Here is a 15,914-nt window from a genome sequence, read left to right as displayed (position 1 = left end):
CACACATTTCCTCTCATATCTTCTAACCTAGGGCTATCAGGCACAACTAGAAGGCTGCAGTTGTACCTCTGCATTGACTGAGACAACTCTAACTAGCAAAGCAGCTATAGCATTGTGCATTCAGCTGCCTAAATGCTCTCCAGCTCTATTAAATGCTCTCTTGCGGAAGGAGATTCCTCCCTATGAATGAAAGTGTTGTTAGAAAGTAAAAAGCTATCAGCAAGGAAGTTTTGCTCCTCAAACATCAGGGAAAAAGTCAGTTTGGACTTCGTAGCAAAGGCTGGATCCCCTCCAAGGGAGTTGAACTCATCTTCAGTGTGTCCTGTGGTGTAAAAGAATTACTACCATCAGCAGTGCTGGCAGTGGGAATGCTCCCTGCCTGTCCTGTCATCTCAGTGCTTCAACAGCTACTGTACAGCTACTGATACTTATGCAGCAGTCAAGGAGGCTCCGTGGTTATATGGATTAAATATACACTGCACAGACCTAATGAAGCTCCCTTTCTGGCATTCCAGGTGCTGCTTCTCTGGAGAGCCATTACAGTTGTCAGCCAAAAGCCCCAAGGAACTCAAGCCTCCCAACGTGGTCCCCCATCTCTAGTGTTTCACAAGGGTGAGGTGGGATTAATATCTCTTCTCAGGAATTTTCTACTGAAACTTCCATTTGAATCTGTTTATTAAGACACTATCGTTCTCTTCCAAGGGTTGATCTGTAAGATATGCTATGCCATGGATATTTCAGGGAACTTTGATATTGCTGTCACTGTACAAAGCCTTTTTGCCCATATTTTTGCTGCTGTTTTTCCAGCTCTGAAAAGCCACATCATCCCTTCTCAGAATTTCAGAATGGATAGTGTTACAGCATAAATACCCGACTATTTTGACTGTTACATATTGCTCTTGAAAGATTGAGACTGGTTCTCCTGGAGTGCAAATTTTATCCTCTCCTAGCACAACCTTTCCTCTTCCAAAGCACAACCCATTAAAAACTTTATCCTCGACCTGATGGCAGTATCAGACACCAAGTTTGATTTGTCAGACATTATGGAGGTTCAAGAGGACTTGGAGGAAGTTACGTTCTTCGCAAGCAGACCCCAGTAAACCTCACTCCCACCTACCCAGGCAGAGTGTGATTAGCAGGAACAAAATTACCTTATCCAGTGCTGTGGTCTCTGAGATTTTAAGTATCTCTCCATTGAATAAACCTGGCTTCTTTCCCAGAGACTTCTTTACCTGGGATCCCTGACTTCATGATGGGTGTAAGCTTTGCCTTTCTCTTTTGTACCTGTAGGGGCTCTAAGGATGCTCACAGGTTTGCAATTTATCTGTTTAGAAAGCTGGTGTTCTGGTACACACTGAACATGAATGAGATGTATGCAGGCAACAATATTCTGAGGAGGTTTTCAGACATTTTCCAGGGATCACTCAGTCTTTATCCTACTAAATTTTCACTTGGGCTTCTAGAACCTTCTCTTCTCTTTCTTGGCCTCTTTTGACCTCTCCTTAGCATCTCTGTTGCCTTTTTAAATATAGTGACATCAAAAGAAAGAAAAGAACCAAACCAAACAGTTCTCGTTGCACTCACCCCCCCCCTCCCCGAGTGTCTTTACACAGGTTCATCCTGCCTCAGCTATCTCTTTTCCCACTCAGCCTGCAGGTTCCCTTCTACATCACTCTAAACATGGCCTAGGACTTGTGCTTTATACCTCAGGTCCTTTTCTGTACGAGGTAAACTGCTCAGAACATCATCTATGCCTGACCTCCCTGCTGTGGAGCTTTCCCATTCCGTATGTTCTGGCTACTCATGCCCCAAAAGAGAAGGGCAGGATGGAAGGCTTGAAGTTCCTTTGCAGGTTAAACCCCATGCAGGAGCAGAGATGGCTGCAAATTAAACACTACAGCCAGGAGTGCTTTCTGCTCAGTGGTGTAGCTTCTCCAAAAGCTCTTTCAGAGACATTAAACAGATGAGGATTTGTTTTTTCACTTTGTTCTGAGATTTGTAGAAATGAAATCCTGTCCATTTCAGATGGGCAACAGACACTGGCTTTCATTCTGTGTACTTGTCACCATGCCTCCATCTCTGGGAACTGATGTGACCACTACATTCTCAGGTGCCAGTTGCCTGGCCTTGTCCTAAAATTGGCATTCCCACATCACTGGCAAGGCTGAAGATTCTTGGATAATCCAGCAGCAGCTCTCTCAGCTTTAGAGTTCAGAATGGCCACACTTGAAAGTTCCAGTAATGGGTTCTCAGATACCTGTGCTCGGGTCCATGGCACAGGTGGTAGGATTTGTCTCCTTTCTGAAATCTTTTTGGGTATGAGAAAATGTATTCAGCAACCCAAAGCTGGGGATTGAATTCCCCCTCATGAACTCACACACTGTGCACAAGCACAGCAGGAACCTCAGCCCACAGTGCCACAGTTTGTATAAATCCCACCTTGCCAGCATTAGCAGAACCTTTCCCGTGCTGCTTTTGAGCCCCTACCATAGGTTGTGATATAATTTGCTACATTTTTGACCACATCTTTAAACACCAGCCAGTTAGCTCAGGGAATAAGAGAAGAAATTACAATAAATGCACAATTTCCCACAGCACCTCAAAAGGATTCTTCAGCCTGTCAGTCAGAGATGCACCAACACTGTCAGCCAGAAAGGATGGAGAACCCCAAAAATTTTCAGGCTTTCTTCAGTTATTTGGAAGGTAGTTTCTACCAGGAATGCAGCAAGTAACAGAATAAGGGTTCTTCCGCTGTTAGAAAAGGTGATTTGCAGAACTAGAAAGAGGAAGGGGGATGGGACAGAGAAACACTTTGCTGGAAAGATGTTTGCCTAGCAACACAAAATCTATGCCTGACCTGTACGAAATGTCTCTATGGGCACTGCTGCTTTATTTGGTATTCAAGCCAACTTTCACCTGTATGTGATCTGAAAACACAAGAGCAAACATGTGAAAGAGGAGGATGAAAGCAATGAAAGCTGACACTACCAAATCAATGAGTTAACCCAAATTATTATATGATAGGTGTACCTTAGGTTTTTAATTGTTCTCATTTGCCTGTATCACCAAATAGGCTGTGCATCCAAACTACAGTTTGTCTTTAGGTAATACAATGCCAGTTTGATTACTGCAGCATCCTTGGAGAGCAGGAGCATGCTGCAGGAGTCCTCCATGGCACTAGAGGGGAATTCTGACTCTGACAGAAGAAGAAACACATCAGTTCCCACTTTGCTAAAGTAGCAGACAGGTTTGGCATATGGTAGAGGTTAGGCCTGAAGGGTATGTTACTGTTGAACTGAAGGACTCCTAATAAAGACAGTTTTATTTAATTTACAATTCTGCTTCTTACACCTAAGGATACTTGCAGCCTTGGGTACTTTTTAGAATTGCTCTCAGCATTGGAAATGGCCCCAGAGGTTAATCAAAATGTCAGGGTGAGTGTCTGCAGCAATTTGACTCTTCCAGGCGTGACCAGGGCTTGGCTCAGCTCAGCCTGGCCTCCAAGAACACATCCATTGGGACCCTAGGGCTTTGCTGGGAGGTGGGTGAAGGTGGAGCCAGCTAATTAGCTGCACCAACCCACTTTCCAGAGCTGGTGGTGGGTGTTGTAGGGTTGCCAAGAGCCAGACTCTCCCAACCCATTGTCTCACCCGGAGCTGTGTGTAAGGGGATGAGGATATATAAACAGAAAGTGTTGCTTTAGCACTGGGGTATTATGGGTTTACAAATCAGATGGATGCACTAGAAGCTGGCTGGTCCCTGTGCAGACATGGCCTGGATCTGAGTTGGAGTGCTAAATCAGCCCCTGTATTGAACTCACAGTAGTGATACAAGAAATGTTCTAACAGTCCAGTACCTCCACTGCCAGGGTGTCCAGCACTCAGGAGACACTGGGTGTGATTCACATGTGGTGGTAGTGGAGAGAGCTGACATCAAATTCACTGGCAGTTGTAGCTACATCTGCCACAGCCAGCGCTGATCCTGGGCATCCTAGGGAATAAACCCAGCCTCTTGTGCATTTCTTTCAAATTCCCTTTTGCCCTCTTCTGCCATTTTGTTGCTCCTGTGTTAGCCAAGACCTAGTTTACTAGGGCTCTTGATTGGAGACTTATTACAGCTTATTTCTGTCTGCCTTTCTTTAAAGCCAGCTGAACATACCCAATGCTCTTCCTCTATGGTAAGACCGAAAATACAGACCACCCTCCCAGCTTCTGTGACACTCTTTCTAACACACTCCTTTTTTCTCTTCTCCGTGATCACAAGTTCTCTCTCCAAGCCCAGCCTAGTTATTTGTGCATGAAGCTGCCATGTCGTGTATTGGTGTGAGTCTGGTGTTCACATGAGCTGTGAATATGCTGCACATGTGTATCTCTTGTGCATCCCGAGCTTTCCTTTGGTCGAGTTAACTGTTGTTCTGCCTTCTAATGAACCACCAAGAGAGAACTGGACCTGGTAAGATTTCTTGTTAGCCACAAGCCATGCCCCTGTGTCACTGTCAATGTGACGCTGAATGAGTCTGCAGCGTGACTTCATGGCCAAGCCTCCCTCAGTGTTGGGACTCTGACGCTCCTCTTCAATGAGGTGATTCACTGTAACACTTGAGTTTCTATTTTGCACAAAAAAGAGTAAGCGTGGTGAAATGGTGCACAAAACACTCTGCTGCCTTGGTGTGCAAGGCAGCTCCCACGCCACCCCAACAGAGCTGCAGTAACTCCAGTTTCTGGATTGCCACTCTGCAGAACCTCCCTCCTCTGGCAAGGATACGCCTTCAAAAAGCTGGATGAAAGCCAGGAGGAAGCAAGCAGGGCTACTCAAGCATCAGCTAATCTGTAGCCACCTAGTTTTAAAATGTCTGTAGTCTTCTGAGGCATCACTGAGTTTTTGGCTAAGTGGTTTGATGCAGATTTGCGTCAGGGAGGAATTTGTTCTGTTTCATCTACTGCTTAGACTTTGCTTGCTCTAGGACACTAGGAGGGCAGAGAGAAATTTCTGCCTACAGTAGCTGCCTCCTCTCAGCAAGGAAGGACAAAGGAATACTAAAACCTCTGTCCAGATCCATTTCCCAACTTGCTGCCACCTAAAAAGCCAAACCAGCAAGAAGAGCAGCAGGTAGAATAAGAAAACACTGGTTTAGTCACAACCACAGCAGGATTGCTGTCTGCACAACCTTTAAATCTGGAACTCAGCTCTATTTTAGATGGTATTAGAGCTTGGCTGCTATAGGACTGGGAGAGCTATTTGACCTTAGAGTTAGCCCTCTGGGACTGTAGCGCTGAGAGTATTCAGTGCCATGATTTTTGATTCCTTGGAGGCCACATTCCCTCCTTCACCTCAGAGCTACTCCCTCCAATTCACTGAAGCCCACAGCCTAATGTCCAAGTAATCAAACAAGGATGATGTGAGGTGTAGGGAGCACTCAGGCTTTTCCTTGACACAGCCTGTCTCCCTAATCTTTTTCACCCAGTTACTCTCCACGGGCAGCGTCAGCCTTTGCTACAGACTGGAGGAAGCTACCTGGTGACAGATACACCACAGACAGGCAGACAGACTGCAGCTGGGTGCAATCCTGAACTGTTGCACATGGTGCTGAGCTCTCTGTGCGAGCCAGGGTCACACCCCAGCACGCAGCTACAGCCCCTGTGAGGGGACAGGGACAGAGCTGAGCACCAATCTGCCCATCCTGGCTCAGAAACAGGAGCACACACAGGTACACATCTGCATCTGGACATTTAATCCCAGAAACATCCATCCGGGCTGCTCCTGTGCCTTGGGGTTTATAAGAAGAAGACAGGCCAGCAGCTGCTGTTTTCACTGCCCAGTGACAGGAAATCCAAAGGGTCTGTTCTCTCTTGGTTTACACAGTGGTGAGTAGTTAACAGCAGGGGTGATCTGCACTGTTTCTTCCTCCTAAATGTTGCTCTTTCAGTGGTGTTTAGACTCCAACTGCAGTCTTTGCAGCCTGGGTGGGGACAGAGAGGGGGTTTCCATGCACTTTGCTCCACAGCAGGTCAAGTGGCAGGGTGACAGTGTTATCTCCCCCTGTGACGGGAGGTCACATTCCCACAGTGCTGCTACCAGAAGGCACCAGCTCCACAGGCTTGTCACAGTATTTTAGGGGGTTAATAAACTGGAAAACGTGGCATTTGCTGTGCCCTTGAGCTAGGCAGCGAGTTCTCTGCCAAGGCCAGGTGAGCCTGCTGCTGCAGCAGCCTTCAGATGGATGTTGCCTTCACGCATGTGAAGGCTGAGGAACGTCAGAGCTGGTTACAACCCCAGGGGAAAATGCTTAGGGACAAAGCAGATGCTGTGAGAAAAAACAGGCCAGAAGAAAGACTATTTTAAAATACTCCACGCTTGAACAGTAGCAGCGAAGCCAAAATAAAACGTTCAAAAAAAACCAAAAGTCAGTGCGCAGACTGTGGGAAATACAAAGGGGTCATGAGAAATGAAAAAGGCCCAGCAGCGGGAGCGAGTGACCAGGGCCCAGCCCCCAGGAGCATGGCCACAGCAGCACAGGGGCAGCCAGGCTGCCAGCAGTGCCAGTGACACCAGCACACACGGTGTCCCCACGGGGTTTTGCTCCTGTTTCCCAGCAGAGCAAGCAGCACGTGGCTGGTGCCCGACACCAGATTCACCAGAACTGCTGGCTGAGGCACTCACTCAGGTGAAACACTCAAGACAGGTCAAAAGGGAAAGTGTCTTTCTCCTCCAGTGCAATGTCAATGGGGAATTGCCTCTTTCCAGTGTGAGGAGATGTAATGGAGGGATTTACAGCATAGCCTATCCCTAATCCCTGAAAGCCCAGGCAAACTGAAGGGAGAGGCTGATGGCCTTGAGAGCCCCTGTAGAGTAGTCTCACCACCATGGGAGACAGGGCAGGCTTGAGCAGCCTTGGCCTGTCCCTGGGGTGCCAGGAGTGAAAGCTCAGGGAGCAGTACCAGGACAAGGAACAGTGCAGTGAACTCTCAGCGTAGCGTCCTCTGTGGCCCAGGGCCCTCGTTCCTCTCGTGCTGTTGTAACTCCTGCCTCTGTGCCAATGGCTTCCAGAACGCAGAGGAAAACTCTCGCATCTCAATCACCTTCTTCCGACTCTTCCGCGTGATGCGTCTCGTGAAGCTCCTGAGCCGAGGGGAGGGCATCCGGACACTGCTTTGGACCTTCATCAAGTCCTTCCAGGTATTCCTTCACTTATCTCTAAGAAAGACCTAACTCCTTTCGATTTCCCTTGGTGGCCTCTCGGGGAAGAGGTTTCACCCCAGTGCCTGAGCTCAAAGGCACCCAGGGACAAGTGGCACAAATGAGTCAAGCGAATTGGGACTCGCAGGGAGGGACTGCCTGGATATGAGTTTCATCTTTAAAGCATGAGTTAATTGCTGGAGACCCTCCTGAACAGCCTTAATAGTTCAGTTCAACTCAATTACTGCCTGTCTGTAACCCTTCGATCTCATCTTTTTTTTTTTCCTTATTTGAGCTGTATTTTATATGTGTAACTTTAAGTGAAATACACAGCTATAGGGGGAAGGCCTGGGTGCCAATTAAGTTTCCTTTAAGCCTTGTTTTGAGGATTTCCAGTGAGTATTAGAGGTGTGTGGCCTCCATACTTTCATCCAGGAAGAATTCACCTTTTTAGCCCCACTCTTTTGAGCTGGTAACAATGCCGAGTTATTAAATTGCTGCTGCTTTTTTCCCCAGAGACAGGTTGCATTTCAGTGGTAGGTAAAGTTCCAGAGTAGATAGGAGGAAGTGAAGGAGACCAGACTGGATAAGAATCACAACCTTTGGAGGAAAAGAAACACCACAGTTATTTGCTAGAAAAAAACCTAGCCGCACATAGTAAACTGATAGTTAGAGATAAAGCATAGCATATTCCCGCATTTTAAAAGTACTTGAGCTGGATTTACCAGACCAGCACAACCTGGATGTCAGCTGGGGCATATCCAAAGGAAGTGTCAGGGAAACACAGCACAGGAATACAAATGGTGGTCCAAACATGAGAAAATATGCAGGACACACCACTGGCCAAAAGCGTGAAAGAGTAACTTGTGCAACACACAAGTCTTGAAACAGCAACTACATACCCCTCAGACTGAGGCTTTCAATGGTCAATAGCTTTTGTATTGACTCAAATGGAAAAGGAACCAACCCCCACTTTAAAACTTAAACTTCAACAGCCACAACACAAGCTGGGACCAAAGCCTGCAGTGCTGTGGCTCATCGCAGCTTCTGTCTCTCGTTGGCAGAACTAGCACATGTGCACACCAGGATCAGCATGGACTTTTTCCAGTGCAGTTCTCGGAGGTCTCAGTAGACAGACCACCAGGCTTATGCAAAGGACTCATTCTGCACACTCCTTGACTGCCAGAGGATCTAACCCTGCACAGCAGGTTTCTGACACGTCCATGCCACAGTGACTTTCTCCATTGCTTGCACGGTTGCCAACTTCCAGGTCGTTATTTGAGCAGCGCCACTGGGAACCATTTTGTTTGCACGCGTAGGAATGAGATTCCCTTGGCACAGCTCAGCCATCCCTGATGCAGGGGACAGTCACACTTTCCAGTTTCAGCTTCTCCTCCCCTTGCCCCTGTGCCCCTTCAGCCTCTTTAGCAATAGCTCGCCCTGAGCTGAACTTGTCACGGCTCATGGCTGGAGAGGAGGAGATGGATGGGAAAGGGAGCACCTGGTACTTCCCTCCAGTGACCTTCAGACCTCTTCAAATGGAGAGTCACTTTAGGCAGGGTTGTAGGGTGGTGGGAGAAAGTATGAAGGGAGGGATCTTCCACAGCAGGGGAGGAAAAAAAAAAAGAAGGCATTGCAAGCAAGTGTGTTTTCCCTTGAAAGCCTTTAGCCATTTATAACGTGGAATTCTCTGCTCCAAGCTCCTCCTCTTGCACCTACTGGGAGGCTCCTTTGGTAGCTAAGAATAGCCACTGTGCTGCTCTTAACTCAGCCACTCCCACTGCCAGAATGTGGGATCCCAGCAGACTTTGGCACAGGCTCTTCAGTGTCCCCACATGCTTCCAGGAAGCATCTCCACTCACACAGGGCAGCCGAATAAGCAACAAAGTTATGGAGTTGGATCCCATAGTAACTTCCACGTGCCCTGGGCATGGCATGAAGTGCTGATGTACAAGCTGGGGCACTGCTCAGAGTGGTGGGAAAATGCTCAGCGGGGTTTCCGTCTGCAGAGAGAGCAGCAGGGTCAGGCTGGGGAGTGGGAGGAGTAGGAAGTGAGAGGGTGCTGAGGGCATGGCAAGGCCGTGGGAATCACAAGGACAGAGTGGTAACACCAGGGAAGGACAGAGCCAGAGCAGGACAGAGGCAGAAGAGTAGAATATGGGAGGTGAGGAGATAAAGGAGCCACAGGGAACAAGGGGCACAGATGAGCAGGAAGGTGTATTAGTGGAGAAGAGTGGGCTGAGCAGAACATGGAAAGGAAGTGGAGGGGCAGACAGACAGGAGAGAAGACACCCATCCCCATCTGAAAAACAGAAGTTGTACTGTTATAAGTTTTACACCTCACCTGGGACACTATCCCAGCAGCTCTCAGGTGTTGTGTGTGTCAAGTCCCAACTAAATCACAAAATGTTTGGAGCCCAATTCTGAGTTGGTGGTCTCTCCAGTGACATTGTGGGGTAAACATACCAATTTTTGTGATTCCCTAAAAAGCCAGATGAATCTGCCCCGAGCCTCAAGATGATGATTACAGACACTGTCTAAAGGATTTGATCATTTTTTGCCATTTTAATATTCAGATCTCTTTGAGATGATTTATGCAGATCTCAGTCAAATCTCCATGGTGGCCAGTGAAAATATTCCCTTGATTTTTCCAGCGGGATTTAGTTGTGTTGAATTCAGGATTACAGATGGGTTTGGGTCGGAAGGGACCTTAAAGATCACCTAGTTCCAACCATTCTGCCATGGACAGGGACAACTTCCACCAGACCAGGTTGCTCAGAGCTCCATCCAACCTGGCCTTGAATGCTTCCAGGGATGGGGCATCCACAGCTTCTCTGGGTAACCTGTTCATGTCTCACCCACCCACCCACCCAGTAAAGAATTTTTTCCTAATATTTAATCTAAAGCTGTTCTCTTTCAGTTGAAAACCATCACCCCTTCTCCTATCACTGCATGCCCTTGAAAAAATATCCCTCTATGTCTTTATTGTAGGCCTCTTTTAGGTGTTGGAAGGTACTCTAGAGTCTCTCTGGAGCCTTCTCTGGGCTGAACAACCCCAACTCTCCCAGCCTGTCTCCATAGCAGAGGTGCTGCAGCCCTCTGATAGTGTTGCAGTCTCATTATATTCTGTGAAATTGGGTGCTCAAAATCCATATCAGGGACTGTGCTCACATTTTCAGGATGAATGTATCCACCCATTGCCTCTGAAGCAAGGTCTGAAAGCCTCTGATCTGAGCACTATGTATTTCAAAAAATTCCTGCTCAAAAGCCTGAGCCTGTGAGGTTCCGAGCCTTTGATTCCTGTTAGTGGTGGAGGAAACAGGTAGCACTCAACACTTGGCTGATTGCACTGACCTCTTCCTTGGGAGGCAGCTCTGCATATCAGGGCTCTGCATTTCCTCTTCAGCAGCTGATCACTGACACTCAGTGCATGGCAGACACCACCAGGCACACCTAACACTGACCAGGGAAGATGCTGATGCTGCTTTAGATACCTGGAGTGGTACCAGCCATTGTAGCAGAAGCCTTGAATTCAGATTTCAGCAGCTGTTGCATCTTTTATTTCACCAGACTGGATGCAGGAAAACATCCCATTGCCATTAGTGCCAGAGTAATGCTGGCCGTGAGAGCTCTCTCCTCCTGGTACGCAGGGGTAGGCACTGCTTTTCCCTCGCTTTCCTGGCTCGGTCAAGGGCGGGAGTGACGGGAAGGCAGCGGAGCTCCATCCATCCCCCACGGCACGGAGCCGAGCCTGCTGGGCTGGGCGGGCAACCAAGCGTGGGCCTGTGGAGGCATCTAGTGGCCACCTGCCCGCACTACAGAGCCCGCCCGGGCCGGCCGCGCCCCGGGTCCCGAAGCCGGGAGCACGGACCCTGCTCCTGCCTGCCAGCCTCGGCGGAGACACAGCGCTCTCTTTTTTCCTTTCGTTTCTAGGCTCTCCCCTATGTGGCTCTTTTAATAGTGATGTTGTTCTTCATCTACGCTGTGATTGGGATGCAGGTAAGTGACACTTAAAGAGCTCAGCTGTGTCTGTCTTCTACTAGAGCATGGGAACAGGCTTGCAGAGTAACTAGATCCACGTGTGGTTGTGGGGGCTTACAGCAATGTTTTCAGCCAGTAAGGTAAGATGGCAGCTAACCCTGGCTGGAAAACGTCGTCTGACTGTACTTCCAGCAGCAGCACAACACACTCCAGAAAAGGGCCAACAGAAAAGTACTGACCCATTCAATGGCAGAACACAATATGCAAACATTAAAAGGACCGTGCCTGGCCTCCACATTCTAGAAGGAATAACCACAAAGAAGATTTACTGCCTTGCCTGTTGGTTCAAAATAGTTTTTTAACTGGGCTTATGGCCATGCTGTACTGAACAAACCCAAATGTTCTCTTGCATCTCTTTCACACTGGTATAACTTCCACTGAGTTGTAAAGAGCAGATTTTCATCTACGCCCATGAAGGTAAATATGGGATCAGACCCAATGTACCAACATGCAGAGTTTCTCCAGGCAGCTGCATCAACACAACATCTTATTCAGTTTGCAAGATGCACTTGGAACCATCCTGAGCATTCACCTGTGTGAGGAACTGATGTTGCACACAGACCTTTGAAGACAGCACGTGTCTGTCTGAAGATAGGCACAGGCTGTGACAGACCCAGCCTCATTTGCTGCTGTTCAAGCTAAGCTTCACTTTCCACTTTGGTGTTAAACAAAGTCCTCAGACAAGTCAGCCATCTGAGACCAGAGGCCACAGCATAGAAAGGCATGGCATAATTGCTTCCAGAGGTCTTCAAACATGACAGGCTTCTTGGTTTCACAATGACAACAGAATTTGTAATGAAATTCATCTGACCTCTGTGACCTTGTTTTAATTTGTTTCCTGTTATTATAATCACGTGTTTTCACAGACTCCTTACCCTGCCTCACTGTGAAAAATAAAACTAATCTTTTATTGAATTATCACAGGTTATCTCAACAGCCCCAGTAATCACAGCTGCCATTTACTCTACTAGGCTCATACTGTAAGCTTCCAGTTTTGCCTTTAATACCTAACTAATGGCCAAGATCTTACAGAATTACCTGTGCTATACAGAAGATCACTTCAGAGTATTAACCTGGTGTTATGTTGCTGTACAAAGTATTATAAGTGGTGTCCAAGCACCCATGCAGACAGAGTCTAGAGTGACCAGGGCACTGCCAGGGCCAGATGCTGTATTCTGTAATTCTACTCCTTTTTTCTGTCAGCTAGTTCTGAGTTACCTATTTAACCCTTGGCTTACATTCAAGTCTCTGTTTAAATCATCTCAGCAGCCTGAAGATCATACACCTGTCTTTCACATTGATCTAGATTACTAGGTCACTTCATGCCCTCATGTCTTCCAATAAGAAAACCAACTTTTTCCATTTTCCCTGTTTGCTCAGAGCCCACAGACCTCTTATCACTTTTTGTCCAAAGGGCATCTTAGGCATTTTGTGTGCAGCTCTCTTGAACGTGCTGACACATAGAGTTCCCTCACACATAGGGACACATAGGAAGGAAAATCATCCCTCGCTCCATTAAGCAGCTACCATGAAAGACTGGATGTACCAGATCTGATAAAAATATCAGAATTTCCCATATAAAAGAGACCTACTACTTTATGTCAGCTACTGCCATGACTTGGAGCGTAACAACATTCAAGCCTCACTACCTAATGTGCTCGAGTGGAAAAAATCCAAGTTGATGCTGATGGATGAAGCCACTGGTAAGATGGCCCAGGAAGCACAGATTGGAGAGGCCATGAGGGAGGAACCTCCACTTACAGCTCCTCCCAGGTACCTAATGCCAAACACCCACAGCAGCTGCTGCCAGTACCTCATGTGTGAGGGGAAGCTGCGGGGTCTAAAGGAAGATCAGACTTCCAGCATAGGAAGCTCCTTTACCTACATTTGCCTGCAATGAAAAATATGGGCTGCCTGGGCTCAAATTGGCTCTGAGCATTGCACTGTCCTGCTGCTCCTCCTCGGTGCAGCTGGGGCTGTCAGTGCTGCCTGCAGTGTGGGGCTGCTCATGCATCTGTGAGGAACCCCTGAGGAAAACTGCCATGTGCTGACCCTCCCTCCCGTCTGGCAAGGCCTTCCCACCACTGTCCCCCTGCTCCTCTCCACGCCACTGTTTCTCTCAGGGTGCTAATTATTAGTGACATTTCCTTGAAAAGAAGCTCGGTGTTCTCTCTGAGCTGCTCTGTTCCTGCTGCTTGTTTTGGCTACAGAGAGATTACAGCTCTCAGCCCCCAAGATCTCTGCCACGTCGTTATCAATGGGAAATAAATAGTCCTGACTATGCTGTGCAGAGACCTTTCTGCTCCACAAGGTTTGTTAAGCTCCCAGTCCCACTGCCTGAAAGTACCACAGCTATCCAAGATTTTTTCAAAGAAGCCTGAAAATCTGTTGCACTGGGGACTTCACACTCGAGGACAGGCCCCTAAAAAGGTTTGCTGATGGTTGCAGGCTTCATGCTGTGGCTGGATGAAGTAGCTGGTGTGGCATGGGAGGAAGCTCTAGGACATCCTTGTCTGGGCAGATCTGGTCATCATCTTCATGCTGCTGTATTCTGGGAGGACCCCTGAAACACCTGCTGGTGCCAAGCGTGACTATAGAAGGGCAGGCATTTGGACAATTCCAGATCCAAGGCAATATACTTCACATGGTTTTGTGAAGGTCCAAGGACCCCCACAGAGATGGAAGGTCGAGGCTTTGCAGCTGCTGGCCTTTTGCTATCATTTCCCCCTGACAAAGATAAGCAATGAAGGAAGGAACCTTTTCTTCTCTTGTTACTGATTTCTTTCAGCTGGGCTCCCTTTCCATTTGAGTGCCTGTTAAAACAAGGCCCCATGCCAGGCATTCAGTGTATGAATAAGGAAGGATACCTTGTTTTGACACAAGATGCCTCTCGTTGCAAAATTAGTGCTTTTCTGTTGATAAAGCACAAGCTTTATCATGGAAGCAACAACAAACATGAAAGACACACGGAAATGTTTTTTTTAATGGAAGAGCAGATTCCATTAAATATCAGAGTCAGGGCGAGGCCGAGAGTTACGGGTGACAAGAGGTTTGGGGATTTTGCAGGGGTAATCTGAAAAGACCTCTGCTTTCTGCCAGGTGTTTGGTAAAATTGCGCTGAACGATACCACAGAAATCAACCGCAACAATAACTTCCAGACCTTCCCCCAGGCAGTGCTGCTGCTTTTCAGGTGGGTGTATGACAGCTCTGGATTGTGTCAGTCTGGGAGCACGATTCCTCTGCTCTCGGGCACAGCTTATCTCCTTCTACCATGTCATGTTCCTGAGGTGAGTAGTAACATGTTGTCCTTCAGCAGGGGAGCCTGGGAACTGTGTCAGATTAAGTCCATTAAGTCTCTTGTACCCCAGCAGCTCACCCTGGTAATGCTCAGTGCTGGGGAGGGAGGCAAGTGGAAGGAAGGTAGCCAGTTTTCAGTGCTCTCCAGTGTTGACATGCATCAAAAACATCTTTGGGGCAAATCTGACCAGTGTGACTTCTAGCAGGGAAAGGGACATGATGAACTCGTGCTGTGGCATGGCCATGCCTATCTCAGCTTAGCACATCATCCCACTCCAGCTGGGGCCAGGGAGGGGTGCTGAAGGGGTGGGAAGCTGGCACAAATTCAACACTGCTGTAATTTTGAAGGACATCTTTAGATGCAATCCACAGCCATGTCACACACATCTCCATGACTGTGGTTGGAGCATGAGAGCCCTGTACCCACAGCAGACAAAGCCAGTCAGAAATGATACGCTGATGATGGCAACAAAACCAAACAGAGGAGCAGGGTATGCCAGGGGATGTCAAAGCCATTGGCCTAACTTGCTCTTAATTGACCTCAGTGGCAAAATTCCCATTTATGTTCATGGGAGCAGGAACAGGTTGCTAATGTGCCAGTCCGTGTCACATCCGAGGTCACTGCTGTCTTCCCCTGCCCTTTGCCTCGCCCAGGTGTGCCACAGGTGAGGCCTGGCAGGAAATCATGCTGGCATGTCTCCCGGACAAGAAGTGCGACCCGGAGTCGGAGCCAGCCAACTCCACGGAAGCCGATCACTCCTGTGGCAGCAGCTTCGCCGTCTTCTATTTCATCAGCTTCTACATGCTCTGTGCCTTCCTGGTGAGTCCAGCCAACCCAAAACCTTCCCTCTGTCATACTGAGCTTCCCCAGACATCAGCAATGCACAGGAGAAAAATGATCTCAAAGAGGGGAAATGTCCCCATGGGGTCTTTCCCAGCAGCATCCCTTCAGTGACAACACCCCTTCCCTGCCTCCCTCCAGCTCTGGCGGGATGTTCTGTTTCCAAGCCCAATCCTTTGTGCACAGCAAAGGACCCCTCTTCTGCCCTCCCTCTCAATGAGAAAACCAAATTAGTGTGTTGTGGGCTGTGCTGAGGCTAGCAACGCCTCAGCCACACTTCCCACCTTCCCTCCTACGTTCCTTCTGGCTGCTGAGCAGGTTTTTCCTCCCCTGCCAGCAGCAATGACTGTGAGAATACACATATCCCACTTGCATCTGCTCCGTGTTGGCAATGCGGCATTGCTCAGGGCGGCAGCACACGCTCTGCAGCTGGCAGCAGTGCCCAAAACTCTCACAGTGAACAGCAGCAACATTTTAAAAGTTTTAGTCTCAGGCCAGAAGAAAGGACTTTTATCTCAGCCCCACTGCCTATCGAAGATAAATCCCAGGTTCTCCCAC

General features: G+C 48.2%; 1 protein-coding gene across 1 annotated transcript in view; it reads left to right on the top strand.

Moving 5' to 3' along the window:
- CACNA1C (calcium voltage-gated channel subunit alpha1 C) overlaps window positions 1-15,914 on the top strand; it is a 467,253-nt gene that overhangs the window by 426,318 nt on the left and 25,021 nt on the right. Inside the window, exons 33-37 of the mRNA XM_069003652.1 lie at window positions 4,145-4,177; window positions 7,048-7,176; window positions 11,110-11,175; window positions 14,317-14,408; window positions 15,170-15,335. Coding sequence (XP_068859753.1) covers window positions 4,145-4,177; window positions 7,048-7,176; window positions 11,110-11,175; window positions 14,317-14,408; window positions 15,170-15,335 — 486 coding nt within the window. The remainder of the gene's footprint in view (window positions 1-4,144; window positions 4,178-7,047; window positions 7,177-11,109; window positions 11,176-14,316; window positions 14,409-15,169; window positions 15,336-15,914) is intronic.

Source organism: Aphelocoma coerulescens, chromosome 1A, assembly GCF_041296385.1.
Source record: "Aphelocoma coerulescens isolate FSJ_1873_10779 chromosome 1A, UR_Acoe_1.0, whole genome shotgun sequence".
NCBI lineage: Eukaryota > Metazoa > Chordata > Aves > Passeriformes > Corvidae > Aphelocoma > Aphelocoma coerulescens.
This window is presented reverse-complemented; position numbering and strand designations above follow the sequence as displayed.